General features: G+C 46.7%; 1 protein-coding gene across 1 annotated transcript in view; it reads left to right on the plus strand.

The window, feature by feature from the left end:
- The first annotated feature begins 10948 nt into the window (after nucleotides 1-10948).
- Nucleotides 10949-17439, plus strand: part of LOC101986197 (HLA class II histocompatibility antigen, DRB1-4 beta chain-like) — a 14779-nt gene continuing 8288 nt past the window's right edge. The window contains exons 1-2 of the mRNA XM_026785402.1: nucleotides 10949-11048; nucleotides 15311-15580. Coding sequence (XP_026641203.1) covers nucleotides 10949-11048; nucleotides 15311-15580 — 370 coding nt within the window. The remainder of the gene's footprint in view (nucleotides 11049-15310; nucleotides 15581-17439) is intronic.

Consider the following 17439-nt stretch of genomic DNA (forward strand, 5'->3'; position numbering starts at 1 on the left):
GCAGGTGTGGGGATGGCAGGTGTGGGGATGGCAGGTGTGGGGATGGCAGGTGTGGGGATGGCAGGTGTGGGGATGGCAGGCTGTGGGCTCAGGTGCTGCCAGGAGTGTGGTGATTCTGGTTTGGTGTGTGTCCTAGTCAGGGTTATTGTTGCTGTGGTGAAACACCACGGCCAAAGCAAATTGCAGAGGAAAGGGTTATTTAGTTTAACAATATCTATGTTCATAAATAAAGGAAGTCAAGATAGGAACTCAAACAAGGCATGAACCTGGAGGCAGAAGCTGATGGAGAAGCCATGGAGGAGTGCTGCTTACTGGCTTGCTCATCATGGGCTTGCTCATCTTTCTTTCTTAGAGAACCCAGGACCAGCCCAAGGAAGACACCATCAGTAATGGCTGGGCCTTTCTCAATAATCAAGAACTGAGAAAATGTCCTACAGGCTTGTCTGAGTACGACCTCATGGAGGCATTTAATACACTGAGCTGTGTCCTTTCCGATGACATCAGCTTGTGTCAAGTTGACATAAAACTTCCCACAGCCATGTGACGTGTTGAAAATCCCACTTACAGAGCTCAAGGTGGGGAGTTTCTTCACAAAACTTGGGAAGATTGTCAAGAGTTGAACTGAATTTTTTGTTTTTAAAGAAGGCTTTTTAAAACTACTTTGAAGTGGGGCAGGGAAATTTGCAGTGACACCATGAGACTGGCTCTTACCCTGTGTTGTCCAGACAGAAACAATAGAAGAAACACAGGGGCTTCTGTAGTTCAGGTAGGATTCTCCCCAGCACTGCCTTCTGTGTGTGTCCCCTGTTCTGCATGGGTCAGGGTGCAGACTGCAGCTCAGCCCACAATCCCTGCAGCTCACGCTGACAGGCCCCTGCTGAGGTGACAGTGAATCCCTGTGTAGCAGACATTAAGAGAACATTGATCTAAGGTATGGCAAATTTGACTTATTTGGAGTTTTGCAAAAACCAGAAGAAAGAAACTCTTCAATAAATCTTCCTGCCTCATACACAGAACTGTCATCTTCTACTGTAGCACAAATTCTAATCGGTATTAATAATAAAAACTCAGAGTCAGATATTAGGGTGTGAAAGCAGAGAGATCAGAGAAGCCGAGCCAGTCACTAGAGTTCTTGCCTCTGTCAGTGTTCAGACCAAAAGGGTGATGGTGTCCTCAGCCTGCATCCTGACACTGACTGCCTGGACCACACTGCCTGGACTGACTGTCTCAGCCTGCACTGAGCTCCTGTCTCCTGCCTTATATTCCTCTCTCTACCCAGCCATATCACTCCTGTCTCCATGTCCCTAGTGCTGGGATTAAAGGCTGTGATCCCAGGTTCTGGGATCATGTTTGTTTGAGCTCTGTTTCTCTTTTAAACAGATTTAATTTTGTGTAGGCTGCTACAGCTTGCTTGATGGTGGCATGGACCAACTGTGTGCCTAGAAGTAGGGAGGTGAACACGACTCAGAGGCAGGAGCAGCTCTGCCATACTGGACAGGGTGGGACAAGAAAACACTGCTGTTTTACCCCTAGCAATGATGCAGCTTAAATTTTAAGAAGTGCTTAGCATTGTAAGAAGTCATTCTGGACAGTAAAGAATTACAGATTCACAATACAACAGATTCAGACATAAATGACCTCTACATGGGTCATAGTGTTGGATAAATGTGTGTAGGCTTGGGAGAGAGAAGAAAAAGAGTATAGAGGGTCATAAAATAAAGTTAATGCTTTAAAATAAGGGCAAAGTCTTTAAAGAGACAGAGTACAGATAGTTATAGATTAAAAGGAGTAAAGAAAACCAAACCACATAAAAATGGAAAATTCACAAAGAGTCTAGATTATGTATATTATTGTGCTTTCTTTGAATTTTTTGACTGTGAAGGAGCTAAGTATGTAGAGAAATTTCTTTGTGTGGGTTGTTAAGCTAAACTAACATGTATATTATTAAGGTATCTTGATTTCAGAAATTGAGTCTAAGGATATGTTGCTTTGGAAAAGAGGTTTTTCTTTTGTTTTCACAGAAGATGAGAACCGATGGATTGCTTCTACACCAATATGGTTTGATAGACCATGCCCCTGAAAGGTTGCTGTGAACACCCTCTAAAAATTACTTCACCCAACTGCTGACTGAGATGAACCTAGCACACAGGATACACCATGAAAGAACTGATTAACAGCGCCCTCAAACATCAGGAAGTAGTATGGACAGAACTACGCCCACATTCCCAAATATTTTTTATAATTGTTTGTGTACATTCAAAGGGGGCTATGATATAGATATGAATAATTTTCATTGGTATGGATCTTGGTTTATTGATACAAATTTAAGGTAAATTTTGTTATACTGTATATGTATACTTCTGCTCTTGATTGGGATCTTGTGATTGTGTAGCTCATTTGAAAATGTAATATATAATTAAGAAATATAACTTAATAGTCATCTATAATAGTCAAAAGTGTAGTAATGTTAGTTAGAATTTCTAGATATATAGAGATATATTTCAGTTAGTTAGGTATTCTTCAGATCTTTCAGAGACCTTCAGAATATGGCATTTAAAATGTTTTAATAACTTAGAAATATTCATGACAATGATACGTCTCTGTTCAAGGCAGCACCAGTTACTTCAAGAGGAAGATGGGCATTGAAGAGGCTCCTTAGAGAGTTGGTTAGTCATTTGGGCAAGAAACTGCTATTCCCTATACTGCTGAACTGGACATGCAGGACCCAAAGAGAAATGACTGCTGAACTTGCCTAAAGGTGAGATGATCCTTTGGGGTTCCTGCTTCATGAAAGAGTCTGCCAGACATTCTGCAGGACACAGAAGAAAATGACTGAAAAACTCCCAATATGGGCAGAACTGTCTTTGAAATATCCTGATTTAAGGAAAAGTCTGCTGGATACTATGGGCCTGTAGGCTGAAGATGGATGCCCCAACATTACAAAATAACTTTGGGTGACTGTCCAGGCAACGAGATGTTTCTGTCAGTTCTAGAGTTTTGGAAGTTGCTTACAATGTACTGTCTGTTTACTTAGGTAATATGATATTCTTCTGGAGTCTTTGATGGAGTTGAAGAATATATATAGTTATAATTATAGTTTACCTTAGTTATAATTAAAGATAAAGTAGATATAAATATTGTAACTGTAATTCTCGCTTAATGCCTGTTTTGTTATATGTAATTTTATTATGTGAAAATTCAACCTTCCTTCTTATTTAGACAGAAAAGGAGAGATGATATAGGAAGTTCTTCTGTATATATGTTGCTTTTATTGGTTAATGAATAAAGAAACTACCTTGGCCTGTGATAGGGCAGAACTTAGGTAGGCAGGGAAAACTAAATGGCATGCTGGGAAGAAGAAAGGCCAAGTCAGGGAGACGCCATGGATCCACCACCAGAGTAAGACATGATGCCAAAACTTAGCTGGTAAGCCACTGCCACATGGCGAGACACAGATTAATAGAAATAGGTTATACTGAGATGTAAGAGTTAGCCAATAAGAAGTTAGAGCTAATGGGCCAGGCAGTGTTTTAATTAATACAGTTTCTGTATGGTTATTTCAGGGCTAAGTGAGCCGGGCAGCCAGGACAAACAAGCAGGCTCTCCTTGCAACATTTAGCCAATGGAAAAAGTATCACAGCTGGGAGAAGAGCCTTCTTCTGACAGATAAGACATTCACCTACAGATGGTGATTCCTCCAGGGAATTGAGCTGAAAGTTAAAGCCTGTAAAAACACCCTAAGTCCTGGGAAGACTGTGTTAGAATGTTTGTCCTGTCTGGACTTCAGCCTGGAAGAGGATGGTTGCTGACAGGCAGCAAACCAGTAGGACAGCCCTGCACTCATGACCCCTTCTCCTCTAGATGAGCCTAAGGTGACTGTGTACCCAGCAAAGGCACAGCCCCAGGAGCACCACAACCTCCTGGTCTGCTCTGTGAGCAGCTTCTACCCTGGCCAGATTGAAGTCAGATGGTTCCGGAATGACCAGGAGGAGAAGGCTGGGGTCACGTCCACAGGCCTGATCTGGAATGGAGACTGGACCTTCCAGACCCTGGTGATGCTGGAGATGGTTCCTCAGAGTGGAGAGGTTTACACTTGCCAGGTGGAGCATCCCAGCCTGACCAGCCCTGTCATAGTGGAGTGGAGTGAGTGGGAAGTTCCTGACCCTGTAAATCCATGCCCACCTGTAAGGGCATGACTTACCACTGCCTGTGGTAAGGTGTCGATGGACCCTGAACCCAACAGTCTGAAGTTACTAGAGTGAACCCTAAGGGGTGATGAAAGATGGAGATGGGAAAGTTAAGATGGTTCTGACTTGAGAACTGGGAACAGAGGAAGAGTGAAGGAAGAGCCACTGGGCTGGTGTGCCTGAGGCTTCCTGAGCCCCTTCTCTCTGTCCACACTGCCCTCGGCCCTGCCCTGTGATGGCAGCTCAGCCTATGGGAACAGGTGTCTGGGGACAGGTCTTCCTCCATGCACTTAGTGTCTATTTTATTCTCTTCTCTAGGACAGTCTGGACTCCAGCCGACAGGTAACACCCTTCAGTCTTCCCTCAGAGACAGATCTGCCTTCCCTACACTGTGGGGTGGGGTGTGAGGGACACCAGGCAGAAACACTGGGGAAGATAGAGACCCCAGGGCCTGGCCAAGCGGTTTGCACTGAGCCTTGTTTCCTGCACTTACTGAAGGCCTGGGCTCTGAAGCACTGTTTACTTGGGGCGTGAGATGTTCTCTCTGTTCAGTGTTGTGCTGTCAGGAGAGTACTGAGGGGTTGAGAGAAGCCACTGCAGAGTTAAGTCTGGAAAAAACATCGTCTCCTGTGCTCTGCAGGACTCCTGAGCTGAGGTGTGGTGACAATGTTGAAGGAAGAAGCTCTGCCTGTCTCCAAGTCATGAAAAAATGTGTCCTGCTTGAGTCCAGTTCTTTCACTGACAGTTTTTCCCCACGACCTGAATCCTGGCTCTGGACCCAGCAGACTATGCTCCCTGGTGGCTCCGCCCCTTCCTGGGCGTGCAGCCCCAGGACAGATTTCCTCTCCCCATCCCTGTCCTGCTCTCTTTTGTCCACTGCCTTTGTCTGGAGGTTCTGAGCCAGGCTGCTGTCATGATGCTTTTTTCCATTTTTCTCAAACAAAGAATGAAAATCACCCACGTCATGTAGTTTCAAGGAGAAGAAATTCAAAGAGAAAGGAATGGTCCCCTGTAAGACAGTGTTCAGGATATGTATGGAAGATTATGTACAAGAAATAAATTCAGCGTTATATACTACTTGCTGATTAAAATATTTCTCTGAATTGGATTGAATTTGAAAAGACAACATACAATAGATCAGACATGCTGCGTACACACACGGGAACGAAGTCCATGAGAGCTGTGGTAGAGGAGGGAGATGTTGCTGTGTCCCTGTCACAGTGTGGGTGAGGACATGGTCAGGGCGATGCTCTGAGTCCCAGGGGCTCCATCCTTTGCTCTGAGGAGCAGCTGCGTGGGAAGAGAAAGGCGCTTGCATTGGTTGAGAATCTGGAAGGTTCTGCTCTGGGGTCCACCTGAGAATCAGTCTCCAGACACCCAGGTTCCCCTTTATCTGCACACACATGTTAAAGAGCAAAACAAATCAAAACAAAACGGGAATCATTAAGTGCAAGAATTAATTCAATTATAATGAAACAGAGAAACCATCAAAATGATGGCTTTCAAATGTTTATATGCTGGCCAGTTGTTTCATGAGGAAAACATGTTTCCTAGAGGAGTTTCAAGAGGAAATAAACCTATGAGGAGCAGGGAGATGGCTCCATGGATGGAAGCATTTGCTGTGCAAGCGAGCGACCTGAGTTTGACTCCTGGAGCCACGCAAAGGTTAGAGGAACAATTTGTCAAAGTTATCCTCCTAGACAGACAGACACATTTTTAAATTAAATGGAAAAAAGGAAGATGTGGAGTTTAAAGACTGTTTCTACAGGATGCTAAAACATAGATATCATTTTTTTTGCGTATGTGTACAGTCTGCTCATGTGTGAACGTGCGTGTAGAGCTGGACAGTCACAATTGTGCCTTCCTGACTTACTCTCTGTTGGGACCAACTGAGTCCTGGCTTTCAGCTGCTCTACCGTGCTAGAACCTTCTAAGTGAAGTTACTAGAAGCTGTGCCTAGCCAGAGGATCAGAGGATGGGATTATCACCTGTTGGCCATTGACTGCAGTGTATTTAAGCCTACATGGTGTTAATAAAGGGGGGTTTTCCGAACCAGCATGTGAAGGTCTGCGTGTTGGTCTGTCTCTGCGTGTTGGTCTGTCTCTGCGTGTTCTCAACCTCTAGCCCCTAGCCAGAGGCTCGTGAACTGGGTTCTAGCGCACAGAGTGCAGACACAGGGGCGTGGTGCACGAAAACTCTCCATTTTCTTTTTTGAGGCAGAGTTTCTCACCAAACCCTGGAGGACACTGGTTGATCCTCCTGTCTCTGCCTCCCAGATGGAGGGATTACAGGTCACATGACCCCAGGCCTGGCTCCTTCTGTGGGTGTTGGAACCCTGAGGTCAGGTCCTCACACTTACTGACAGATCTGTGACTCCTGCTCTATGATACAGTACAATTAGGAAAAGTCTCCTGGTGGAGCACATTCCCAAGTGAGCGATAAAGCTTAAGGCATAATTATATTGAAGGGCAGTATAAATAACATTTTCATAAAGACAAATAAAAGTCCATCTCAATGGTGGTTGTTTCCCAGAGGGAAAGGTGTGTGATTTGAGGTGGAATTCCAACATTAGAGCACAAGCAATGTTATAAAAAGAATCCATCATTGACAGGAATGTCAGGGAGTCCCTATGAATACGGGTACAGATGGATTCTAGACTGTCCGTATTATTTGTCCATAGTGCCTATGAGTGACTCCATATATATATATATACCATATAAATTTCTTTAAGAGCTCAATGATAGGAGTCTCTTCTGATACATAAAGCTTGTTCCCATTGGCTGCCACGCCCCCAACAAACCAGAGGTTATTTTCTAAACCACAAGCAAAAAAAGATAGGCTACTCTAGGCACAATGACATCAACTTCTGTAGCAATACATTGTGGAGTCTCTCTTTCCCTCGTGGTTCATTGGCCACCAGACCTGTGAGGACAAAGGCGGCAGAAACAGCAAGCAGGGTTCAGACACTTGAGAATATGATGGAAATAGCCTTCTGGGAGACAGCGTCAGTGAGACAGCTCAGCTTTACTCCAGAGTGAGGGGTATAGGATGGGATCAGCTGCTGGAGCATCACCTAATTTACATCGTCGGCACTGGACTGCCATACAGCTGGAGCACAATACCCAATCATCATGTGGGTGGTAGGGGGAAAGCATCTGCAGGGAGCTGTGTCAAAGGCCAACCTAAGCTAAATCAGCATCCAGGCCTAGAGACACTGTCCAAATAGGGGAGAGAGGACGTCCTGCTGCAAACGGAGTCCTCCATAGTATGCCAAGCTCAGAGACATGGTGAAGTACAACCCTAAGCAGCAGGGTCTTCCAACAATACATCAGATATTCAAGTTTACATCTTCACACAACTATAATTTCCACTATCAGAACTTTGTAAAGAGTACTTAGTTATGATAGCATCTGTAATATTGCATCATGCTGGTCAGTTAGATTAGTTGAAACAAAATATCCCTTATTTGGGTGGCTAGATATTTATATACCATCTTTTGTCTACTTGGCTTGTGTTAAATTATAAAAACAATCCTTAGCATAGCAAAACAACATTACACTGATTCCTATTATGACATGACTAAGCCTTAGTGGAGCTGAGAAACAACTGGCCTAGATGTTGAAGAGCGTGCACAGTAAATGTCAGCCTAGGTCTGCCAGAGGACCTTGACGACAGCACTGAACTCTGATGAGAGATGACGTGAACCTACGGACAGTGACCACATCACCTCAATAGTTGCCAGCTCGGTGAACCCTCCTCCCCAGGCAGGGTGGGGGGTATATAAGGCTTGCCCCTTCTTGAAATACCCGAGCTTCTTGTTTCAACCTGTCCCCAGTGCCTGGGATGTTGGTTCCATGCCTACTTTTCCCTCTCCCCCAAGGGACACCTGCTGGGACCCTGCTACATCTGGTGCCCAACATGGGGCTCAGCATGGGTATTGAGCCTTCCTGGACTGCAACCATTGTTGTCATTGTCTCATTAATTCTTTTTCCTTGGGGACCAGTCCAATAAAAGCTTTCCTTACCCATGTAGAGGTCTGGGAAAAATAAAGACACAATTCACATGACAGTATCGGAGGGAGTTTCAGGGATTACTCAGATCCCAAAATCACCCCCATTTATTTTTCCAACAGCTTTTATACCAAATGTAAACTGGGGGAGCAGGTAACAAAGAGCTTCATCAACATTCTGTTGCCTGGTAGCTGAGACCACTCAAGTCACTTCTCACTTACATCCACTGGGTCATGTAGGCTGAAAACACCTCCTCCCCAGGTGACTTTATAGTTCCGGTGGAAGGAGCATATCCTGGCACCTCAGGAGGGCGCTGAGTTTGCTTTACTTCAAAAGAGCCAGGTGACCCTCTCCTGTGTGGAAGGTGCAAATTGTGCCTGTAAGTCTCTCGGATTCTCTGACTGCCAGACAGTGTGGGAATGGGTTTGCATTTCTTGGCCTCCACAGTTGCTCCTTTTCTATAAATTTCAATCATGCCTGTGCTTCTGCAACAGGACAGATGACTATCTGCCTTAGGTGAAGGCTTCCTTGTTACCCAGACTTATCCGTCGTCAAAATGGGCATTCTAATTATGCGAGTCCCTGTCTTAGGTACCTCGTGTAAAGAAGATTCAAGTCCATCTCTGCCCACCTCTGTGAACAAAAGAGATTAAAGGAGAGGAACAGCTCTGGGCTCTGTGTCTTGGAGTTAACCATTTTGTCAAGAGAGTTCGTAATGCTTTATGGGTAATCACGCTCCCAAAGGCTACAGTCTCCGAATTAAAGGAGAGGAGGATCATCTGGGTTGGAAACCAGATGATGTGCTATGTTGGAGAAGGGGTTTTGCTCTTGTCTCCACTGGAGAATAAAAGCTATGGATATCTTCAAAATTAAAGATTCAGTTTGAAAAAAAGAAACCTCTTGAGAAAGAGAAATGACAGCTCATCCACAGAGGTGACAATTATATAGGTGGTAAGGAAACCTTATAACTGTATATGGACTCTAGTCCTTGTCATTTTTAATAGATTCAGAAACTACTTGGTCTGCACTCAGATATACTTTATCCTTCTTGGATCTCTGATCGTATTGATGACTAGGTCAGCTATAATGTTGTCAGTTTAGCAGCAAAAGGTATCCAGATAATTCCACAAAGCTATATCCAGCTTGTTAGTGCTCTCTCTGTCCAATCCATACATAGTTCTCTTGACAGCAGGAAATATACAGGCTTCTAACCAAAATATGTAGTTTTTGCTAGGACCCAAAGTTATGAGTCTATACCTGCTGTTTACAGATACCCGTTATCTGCTCTTTTTCTACAATATGGATTTCAATAATCTATTATTTTTCTTTAAGTACATAAATTTTAACTTCTGTTCCTATTTTACACTTATCTCAACAGGCTTTCACTTGGCTGGCAGATGCATCTAGGCATCAGTTGCTGACTACAACCTGCGCTGAGTGACTGCAAGCCCTGGACTTGCTGAAAACTGATGTGGACCAGTCCAGCTGATGTGAATGCTCCCTGTCTCTTCAAAAGAGTCTGTGAACCAGATGCTTCTGACGAGTGCCCCATTTTCTGAATTCCCTCCTTACTTTTGGCTAGCCTTTCAGCCTACTTTGGCGCTGATAACAATGCCCCAATGTCAGCTTGATGTAGTTGCAGAAAGGAACATGTCATCCCATGCTCCCTGCCCAGAATAGGTTGAAAAGCTGAGACAAGGGGGAACTCCCTGGCATGGGGGACAAAATGACTACCTATAGTGCCAGTTGATATACCAGAAAATAGGCCCAAAGTTGTCAATGAATGGATTTATTAATTTAGTTCTTAGTTCCCAATGATACCTCCTTAAAGCCATGGGCAAGCAGGACCCATGATTTGGTCCTGTCATCCGTGCTTGTAAAGGGGAAAAGTATAGGACTCAGCCATAATAAGCTTAATAGGAACAGACCACCCAAAATGTTCCTAACTTCCAACCATTATCACCTGCCAGTGTAGGACCTAGCTAGCCATGACAAGCTTACTGGAGGCCTGAGTCTCAGGAGTTTACCCTGAGGTAATGCCTGGTTGCAGGAATGACCACAAACTGAGATTACCCAGGCACCACCCAGGAGCAGACCATCCAAAGGAAATTCCTAATGTTCCAACCATTGTAGATAGGATCACCTGACCCCACACACTCACCTCACCAGGACACCCCTAGACAAATGTCAGCCAATCAGGGGTCCTGATCCTTAGAAATCCCTCATCCTCACCTTTACTACTATAAAAACCCAACTCTAACTGAGCTTGGGGCTCTCCAATTATTTCAATATGTTGAACACACAGAAGGACCAAGTTTGCAAACTTGTATAAAATGATGGCTATTTGCTTTTATATATGGTACTCGGTCTTCTTGTTGGTTTTTGGGGGACTTTGCAGATCTGGACATAACATGCATAGACCAAGCTAGCTGCTAACTTACAGAGGCTCTACAGCCTCTGCCTCCCAAGGGCTGGGGTTGGAGGCTTGGGCACTCAGGCCAGGCTGACTGCCCTTTTAAGAGGGAATTGACAGTTTCAGAGGGGGGACCTTACTACTGAATCTCTAGCCAGCAACTGATGGTGCTGGTCTGCTCTGCTGATGATTGGCTAATTACACTGACTTTACCCAATCAGCATCAAAGCAGTGATTCCCCTGGTTCTTAACTATCCTAGCAATGGGTAAAGAGAGGACATAGTTTCTTCTGTGTTTGCTTGTCTGCTCCTCCTATTCTGATCTTTTCTCTCCTTCAGCATGATGAAACCGTGGCTCCTCAGAAGGCCCTGGATGGCAGCTGTGGTCCTGACACTGATGGTGCTGAGCCCTCCCGTGGCTTTGGTCAGGGACCCCCGACGTAAGTGCACACCTCAGGTGCTGAGCTGCTGGGGGCGGGGGATGAAGGGGCCGACTTCTCACTGTCCAGGTCAAGCCCCTTGAATCTACTAATATTTTCTGTGACCACCCACAATCCTCACTTGAAATCCAAACTGTTTCCTCAAATGGAAGCCCGGATGCCTGTGCTGTCAGATCTGTGTGAGAGCCCCCACGTATCAGCCACTGCTTTCCAGTTTCTTCCTGGAGCATCTCCAGCCTGTGTCACAGTCCTCAGGGCCTGGAGAGGACTGATAATCACGATGTTAAATCAACCCCGCACAGGGCTTGTCCTCATAGTGTTGAGCTATGCCAGACAAAGAGGTTTCTCGTTAAAAATAGAACTTCATGTGTGTGTGTTTGTATTCTATTTTGTATATATGTTTATTTTATTTTCAATAAAAAAGACCAATATTGAAGTGATTAAAAGATTCCCCTGGAAATGTCACAGAGTCACAGTAACAGGCTGAGCATCCCAGGAGGATCCCTGTGCATCCTCTGCCCACCCTGAAGCCACTTCCTGGGCACCTGGGAGGCTGATCCCAGGGCTCAGATTTTCTCTCTCCCTGACTCCAGTGTCTGTGCAGCCTGCTCCTGCATGGGGACCCTGATGGGTGATGCGTTAGTTCCCTTTCTCCTTGGGAGCACAGGGCAGCTAAGGCAACCTCAGAGAGCATGGGCTGTGTGAGCTGTCTCAAAGTCTGTGAAGCCTCTTCTGAGAACCTGGGGCAGGTTAAAGCCCATTTGATGTTTGTGATTTGAATCTCTCTGCATTTCATTTTCTCCTACATTCTCTCTCCTGAGCCGATGGAAAGGACCTGAATCCTCTTTGCATCTTGTGATCACTTCCAGATTCACGACCCATACCTATACCACACCAAGAAAAATCAAAGTCCGGGGTCTGCATATGGGATATGAAAGATGGGGTTATTGACACTCCTAAGATGTGACCCCAAATGCTGGGACTGTGGCGGAGCCGTCTGAGCCCTCTCTGCTTTAACTGATGAAAATGGGGAAGGGAGGATGGTTTCCATAGAGATGCTTAGGGATCGGGAGGGATGGCCGTGTAGAGCACTAGGGGCTGCTGTTCACTGTGTGCTTCCTGTCTGTGTTATCATCTCAGGCATCAAAGGACGCAGAAGCGTTCACGCGGCCTCTTACCTCCTTGTTCCACTCCACAGAACAGGCTCCTACCCTGGCATTATTGTTGTTATTGAAATTACCTGGAGTGAGTGAGAAGGAAACACGGAACACGTGACAAACCTGCTTAGGAGTTTATTGGAGGGAGTGTTACAGGCCTGGGGAAGTCAGTGTGCATCTGATTCATATGTGGATAATGTAATCCACCATGCATGTGGGTCATGCAGGGCCCTTTAACATCCCCGGGGGCCATTAGGCACTTCTGCCTGAGGGCTTCTCTGCACATGCATGGCCCCTAGAACCCAGAAGTATCACCCTTATTGCGGCTGAAATCATCACAGTTAACGATTCTTGCCACACAGCGTGGCTGGCACTTCCAGGTTCCAGGGCGTGTGCAGAGAAGTGCTCAGGCAAAATACTTAGTCACCCCCGGGGACCTTAAAAGGCCCTGCGTGACCTATACGTGTATGGTTGCATCACCTATGTATGACGCAGTTACGTAAACCCTCGCCATGCATTCATGAGCTCCGTCATCTGTATATGACATTGCTATGTCAGCCACCTGTGCACATGTGGTAGGCAGCCTGTAAAGGCTGGATGCACACCGACTTCACCAGGCCTCTTCACGTGTCTCTAATAAACTCTTAAGCAGGTTTGTTGCACGCTTCGTGCTTTGTTCTCACTCGCCGGGTAATTTCAATTGTCCACACAGACTATTCTTCTTTTGAAGATTTATTTATTTTATTAATGTAAGAAGACTCTATCTGCATCTATACCTTTATGCCAGAAGAGGGCATCAGATCCCACTGTAGAAGGTTGTGAGCCACCATGTGATGCCTGACCTCAGGAAGAGCAGCCAGTGCTCTTAACCACTGAGCCATCTCTCCTGTTCCATCAAACTGACTCTTCTGAAACTGTCATTTTCCCTCCATTTTGTAAAGTATAAATCATACCCTTCGTTCTAATCAGTGACGTCTCAAAACACCGAGATCAGAAATCAATCCCATCTCTGAAACTCTCAGCAGTGTCTCCCTCTCTCACAGCCCTGAGCAGTGATGACCGCCACAGGCATTGTCCCACACAATGCCCTCAACGTCTTCATCTTCCTGTGTGTTTGGGGACATGATGATTCCTGGTGCTCACATGTATTTGAGTTACTGTTAACAGGTCTCTTCTACATTTTCTGAGCTAGATTAAGTATGAGAAGAAAAACTATACAACTGAATGTCTTGCCCCATCCCTATTGAAACTACTGATGCTCACGTGACTGACTGACACCCTCACCTGTCCCTGGGGTCACACTTGGCATCTGATTTTAAAAGTTTGTGAATTCTCTGGGTCTGTAATTTAGTTAAGAGATGGTGGGTCAGTGTTGGGATCATGGTTTTTATTTCCAGAAACTTCTCCAGTAGTTTTCAAAGCTCCATTCAACCGCACAGCTTCTGAGTTGGGCTCCTCTTGACCCCACTCTCATCCCCCCCCCCGCCCTCACGCCCTGTGCACTGTTGCTCATGAACTCAGGTTGGCAGGAGGTGTCGTCTCAGCTGAGATGTGCCCCCTCCCCTGACACTGACAGTCCCCGCCCTCTTCTTCTGCTCCATCTGTGACACATCTTCCCTGTCACTCCCCAGAGGGCTTCTCTGTCCCCTCCTGTCACTCAAGTCTTCCTGTTAGCAGAACTCCACCCTCTCTCCTATTTGCCAAAGTGGGGGGGGGGCAGCCTCTGTTTTCCCTCTGTGGATCCCCTGGGATCACCAGTCCCTCCTGCATGGCCCGTGACAGGATTGTTCTCTTCTCAAGTTTATTCCCAAATGGGACTTTTTCCCTTGGGGCCATGGTACAAGCAGCAACATCCAGCCATAACTGAGCAGCGGACAATTGCCTTGACCAAGAGTGTGTGACAGGGAAGCCCAGAGGCTGGAGCCCTAGGCAGGAACCATGGACAACAGTGGAGTGCTGGGGTGTGAGGAATAGTCTTCCCCAGGGAGGAGCACACCAACTGCTTATCCAGTCCCAGATGGTCAGGCCTGAAAACACACATTCAAGTAGCATTATGCAATTGAGAAGGGTGTGTTCATGTATTTAGGAAAGTATAAGTATATGCATATATGTATGTAACCATTAATAACAAAAGAGACCATGAATTTGAAAGAGAACAAGAAAGTTTATGTAGGAAGGCTGGGAGGTTTCAATGATACAATTATATCACACTCACAGAAACTAAGAGTCTCACTGGCTGTATAACTCACACTTAAGGGCAAAGCCCCTGCCCAGCAGTAGATGTTCCAACACAAAGTGAGCTCAATGATATTCTTGGCTCTTTCTCTCTCTCCCTCCCTCTCCTCCTCCTCACCATACAGGAATTTTGCTCATATATTATGGTTCAAGGTTTTGTGGCTTTTATTTTATTCCTGTGAGTGTGAATGTGTGTGTGTTGTTCTATACTAATTTTTTCTTTTGTCTTAATTGCCTATTTGTTTCTAGTGGGAGAGAGAAAGAAAGATTAAGGATTTGGCTGGGCAAAGAGGTGGGGAAGATCTGTGGGATCTGAGGGAGGGAAACCTGTGATCAAAATATTTTATATGAAAAAGTTTATTTTCAATAGTAATGAAAAGAATATCATGGGAGGCAAAATGGCCAATCAGCCTCTGCATCTTCTCAGGATCAGGAGATCATAGATGAGGGCTTAAAAAAAGTGTGGACACCTCCTCTCCTGTTAAGTCTAGATGTGGTAAACTCAGTCTGCCCTGTTTGGTTGATATTCATGGGATCTTACCTTTTTCTGAAGAGAAAGGAGAGTAGGGGTGGATAAGGAGGGGGGAGGGAAACTGCTGAGGGTTATAAAGGAAGAAAGGGAGGGAGGGAAGGAGGAGGGAGGGAGAGGGCAAGCAGGAGGCTATGAAGGGAAAACAATCCCTGCCTCTCCTAGGAATGGGGGAGGGGGATTTCCGGGAGTTCATCCCTCTCCCTGTTTATACCCTTGTCAACTACCAGGACCTGGCTGTGTGTCCTCTGCCCCTTGGGTTGGGTTGAAGTCAGAGGTGGGTTGGGGCGAGCCTGGGTCTGGTCATTTGTGGCCACTGAAGATCATTCTTGTCTCCATAGCTTGGTTTCTGGAACAAGTTAAACACGAGTGTCATTTCTACAACGGGACGCAGCGCGTGCGGTTTCTGGACAGATACTTCTACAACCAGGAGGAGTACGCACGCTTTGACAGTGATGTGGGCGAGTACCGCGCAGTGAACGAGCTGGGGCGGCCAGACGCTGAGTACTGGAACAGCCAGAAGGAGGGCCTGGAGCAGAAGAGGTCCCTTGTGGACACTTACTGCAGATACAACTACCAGGTCGCGGAGAGCTTCACTGTGCAGAGGAGAGGTGAGAGGTGAAGGCAAGGGGTTGGGCCGGGCGCGGGGAGGGGGGCTGCGGGGTGGGGCACACTGTGAGGGATCAGTAGGAGGGTGCGTGCATCATTGCTTGCCTGTGTGCAGGAACCTGCAGAGACGCTGGACTCCCTGCAGCTGCAGCCACAGGTGATTTTAAGCAGCCCAGATGGGACCTGGGAACAGAACTCCTGTCCTCACCAGGAGCTGCAGCCCTGTTAACTCTGATCACCTCTCCAGCCCTGAGAGATTGTCCAGACTGCGGAGTGGGCGGACACTGTATAAAGATGCATCAATCTAAGCTTAAGCAGGAGGGTTAGAAGGAAGGGGTCCGACAGAGGGAGGTAAAGACCCACCCCATGGTGTGGGCTTCCCAGAGACAGTCACACAGAGGGAGACCTGCCCCTGGCTATAGCCCCCACAGGAAGAGCAGGCAGGGGGTTGTATTGGCATCAGCCATATACAGTATCTGACTGTCAGTACACACCTCAAAATTTTTCTGAGAAGATTCTTTCTTTTCTCTCTCATTTGGCAAGAGACACATGAGGTGGTTCTGCAGGTGCCTTGGATGGGGGTGAACTCGGGAGCCTCTACTGTTGCACAGGGGTTTGGTGTGTGTCCCTTCTCTGTAGTGAGTCCCTGGTGAGAAACTGCAGGTCACAGCTGGGGACAGAGAAACAGCACAGCAGCTGCTGATTGTTGCTTAGCTGGAGGCTTCAGCCACCCCAGAGTGAGGCCTGTCTCTCCTCTCAGGTCCCCAGTGTTTCCTGGACTTTCCCTCCTCCCTCCGCTGTAACAATGTGTGCTGTGCTCACAAAAGCAGCTCACTGAGAATGAAGTGTCAGACTGAGCTGTGTGGGGAGTCAGGGGTGGGGAGGTTCGTGACCTGTGAATGGAAGATTCCAGAAAGAGCTGCCCCTGCTGCAGGGCTGGGGACTCACGAGACCTTCGGTGATGTGGGGAGGAATGTTGCAGATCCCCAGCCGAATCATGATTAATCCTGACCTGTCATTGGTCCCCTTAGCAGACGTTCTTTGTCCTCCTCCGTCTCTGCCTGGACATCCCGGACTTCCGAGTGAAACCTTTCGGGATGTGTGGAACTGTCAGGCACATACTTTCCCACTCAGAAGCCAAGACTGTCATCAGAGCCCTGAGACCATGGCCAGTTCCCCACTGTGCTGTGACCCTGCCCACCCGATGCTCCCACAATGCGCTTGGAAGTTTATTCATAAAATCCTTCATTCTGTTATCATGAAAATGTCACAGATCAATCACCATGTAGGAAAATGGAATTTGGGGTCATCTGACTCTGTATTCTTGGGCCACGGCCACACATATTTGGCTCTATAATCAACTGTCCCTGTCCCCCGAGGGGACACCTGTATCACTGACTGATCACAAGGCGCCTCTGCCTTTTCTGGGCTCCTTAGGTCTAAAGTCCCTGCTGTTGTTCGTTTCCTTATTCACGACTTTTACTTTACTGGATGAGCCACACTCAGCCTTTAACTCACGATTCCTATCTAATGTGTCAGCATTGCTGTCTTGAGGAGGAGGAGCGAGTTACAGGTCCCGTGTTCTTCTCTGTGTCACTGGGATGGTGTCGGCCTCAGGTCCCCACCTCAGCTCTGCTCTCCTGTCTGGTGTGAGAGGCTGTGGGTCCGGGAACTGAGAGTCACATGACATCCCAGACACTCAGGCCCCTCCTGTAAAATGAGCCCGTGTTGGCATGTGACCTGTGGACCTGGTCCTGAACACTTTACCATCTCTGAGTTACTCAGGATGTCACCCAGTGCCTGACAAAGTTCTGGATTTGGGGTTCTGACCAGCTGTGTTTCTTGACCTGGTCACACAGAA

Source organism: Microtus ochrogaster, linkage group LG2 (assembly GCF_000317375.1).
Source record: "Microtus ochrogaster isolate Prairie Vole_2 linkage group LG2, MicOch1.0, whole genome shotgun sequence".
NCBI classification, from domain to species: Eukaryota; Metazoa; Chordata; class Mammalia; order Rodentia; family Cricetidae; genus Microtus; species Microtus ochrogaster.